The following is a 1898-nucleotide window of genomic DNA, read 5'->3' on the forward strand; positions in this document are numbered from 1 at the left end:
CACACACACACACACACACACACACACACACACACACACACACACACACACACACACACACCGCATCAGCATCAAATCCAGCTGAGAGGGTTAACAAATCTGTCGTCGTGCCCTTTTATACTTACCAGGTGGAGTTCTTGCACAGTTTGGCTCATGGTCCATTCTGGATTGCTGGTGCACGCAACTGAAGACAGCAATGGAAAAAAAAAATAAAGAGAAAAAGTCAATTAATTAATAAGAAGCTAAAACGATTTGTGACTCAGCGTGTGACAAGATGCAGGACAACGCTCCTCTTGGTTCTGGCCTTGCTCAGACTAGCCGTTTGCTCATCGTGTGGTCAGAAATGAACTATTTTCTCCAAGGTGAAGTTGTACAAAGAGCTTCCTACAACAGGTGAGATATTAACTTCTTTAGCTTTCCCCAAAACCTCGTGTCAAAGGTCTGAACTATCTAAGTGATGACTGGGGTGGAAATGATCAAGGCTTTCACAACAGCTGGACATTTGACACACTAACTATGACCTTTGACCCTAAAATCCAGATTTCAGCCTTAAATCCATGTGAATTTGTTCCATGTTCATGAAACTCCCTCGAGGCACAAACTTATTATGCTCATGAGAATAGAAAAAAAAAAAAAAAAGACCTTGTTTCCTTGTTTCTGGTCAAGGTACAAAACACAGTGAGTCATTAATAAGTAAAAAAACAAAAGATCTCTATTAAAGGGTAACTTACAGATTTTAATTGTTTAAAACTCAGGATGTTACAAACTCTTGACGACGACTCAGTTGTGTTTCATTTAATCAGAAAAGTACCTCGGAGGAAACTTCAAATTTAGGATGAAATCAGCGGGACCGAGAACATCCTGTAAACTGATACCAAAGCTTCTGAATGAATCTGGCCAAGTAGGGAAAAAGTCTCTCTCCTGAACGTTTAAAAAAAGATATTGCTGACTCTCTGTTCACTTGTAGGCTCAGCAGAGAGATGAGTGCCCTGTCCTTCAAGGGCTCAGGGAGGCTCCAACTTCCTGCACAAACTCTGTTGACTTTAAAGTTTTAGACCAACTACAAATCAATGAATGAAAAAGAGACACTTTAATGCTTTAATGATGAATGGGAGTTCATTCTACCAGGTTTTATGGTCTACTTTTAGCATTTGCACAGAAATATTTTATTGCAAGACCTCTAAGGTTAAGTCACAGCAAAGTTAGCTAAGCACTGCAAGAGAGTGACTGCATGGTGGCAAATTTTAAAATCCATCTTTGTCTGTAGTTTTATGACTATAGCTCATCTTTAAATTAAAATCTTGAGCATATTTCTTTTCTAGACGCTTAAGAAATTTAAATCATGGTCACATTCAGTAAGACTTTTTCTCTAAGACATAAGAGATAAAAAAGGTTGTTATAATAATAAAGAGTCAGTTAACACAGATTTATAAAAGTCCTGGTCGTTACTCAGTTATCTATGTTTTCAGCTCATAGATGTTAAAGCATTTTTTATTCAAAATGGTTTTGAACAGGTTTGGTCAATTTCTCCCCTGTCCCACTTCAGGAGCACATGAAGACTTTCTGTGCAGAGGCAACCCCAAACCATCATGCACCCACTGCCATGCTTCACTCACAAAACTGTGGTTTAGACCAGTGGTTCCCAAACTTTTGACCTTCTGCCCACAAAATATCCATGGCAAAAACTTGTGACCCCAAATATTACTGGTCTGAGTACACAAACTTCGTTAATAACCCTAAAAACACAGGCTTTTGACAATCTACACAAATATAAATACATATTTATACTTATTTTGTGTTTTTGTAATAAATATAGGGAAAATATTACATCAGCAATTATTTTATTACCCTTTAAATTGATTTCTGGAGATTATCCAAGGTGCTTCATGACCCATAAT

The 1898-nt window shown here is 37.7% G+C and overlaps 1 protein-coding gene across 1 annotated transcript in view; it reads right to left on the reverse strand.

Annotated features, from left to right (window-relative positions):
* The window catches only part of LOC106518077 (arf-GAP with GTPase, ANK repeat and PH domain-containing protein 1), a 21531-nt gene that overhangs the window by 13331 nt on the left and 6302 nt on the right, over positions 1 to 1898 (reverse strand). Inside the window, exon 3 of the mRNA XM_014009175.1 lies at positions 126 to 184. Within this exon, the coding sequence (XP_013864629.1) occupies positions 126 to 184 (59 nt within the window). The remainder of the gene's footprint in view (positions 1 to 125; positions 185 to 1898) is intronic.

This window comes from Austrofundulus limnaeus, unplaced genomic scaffold (genome assembly GCF_001266775.1).
Source record: "Austrofundulus limnaeus strain Quisiro unplaced genomic scaffold, Austrofundulus_limnaeus-1.0 Scaffold55, whole genome shotgun sequence".
Classification (NCBI taxonomy): domain Eukaryota; kingdom Metazoa; phylum Chordata; class Actinopteri; order Cyprinodontiformes; family Rivulidae; genus Austrofundulus; species Austrofundulus limnaeus.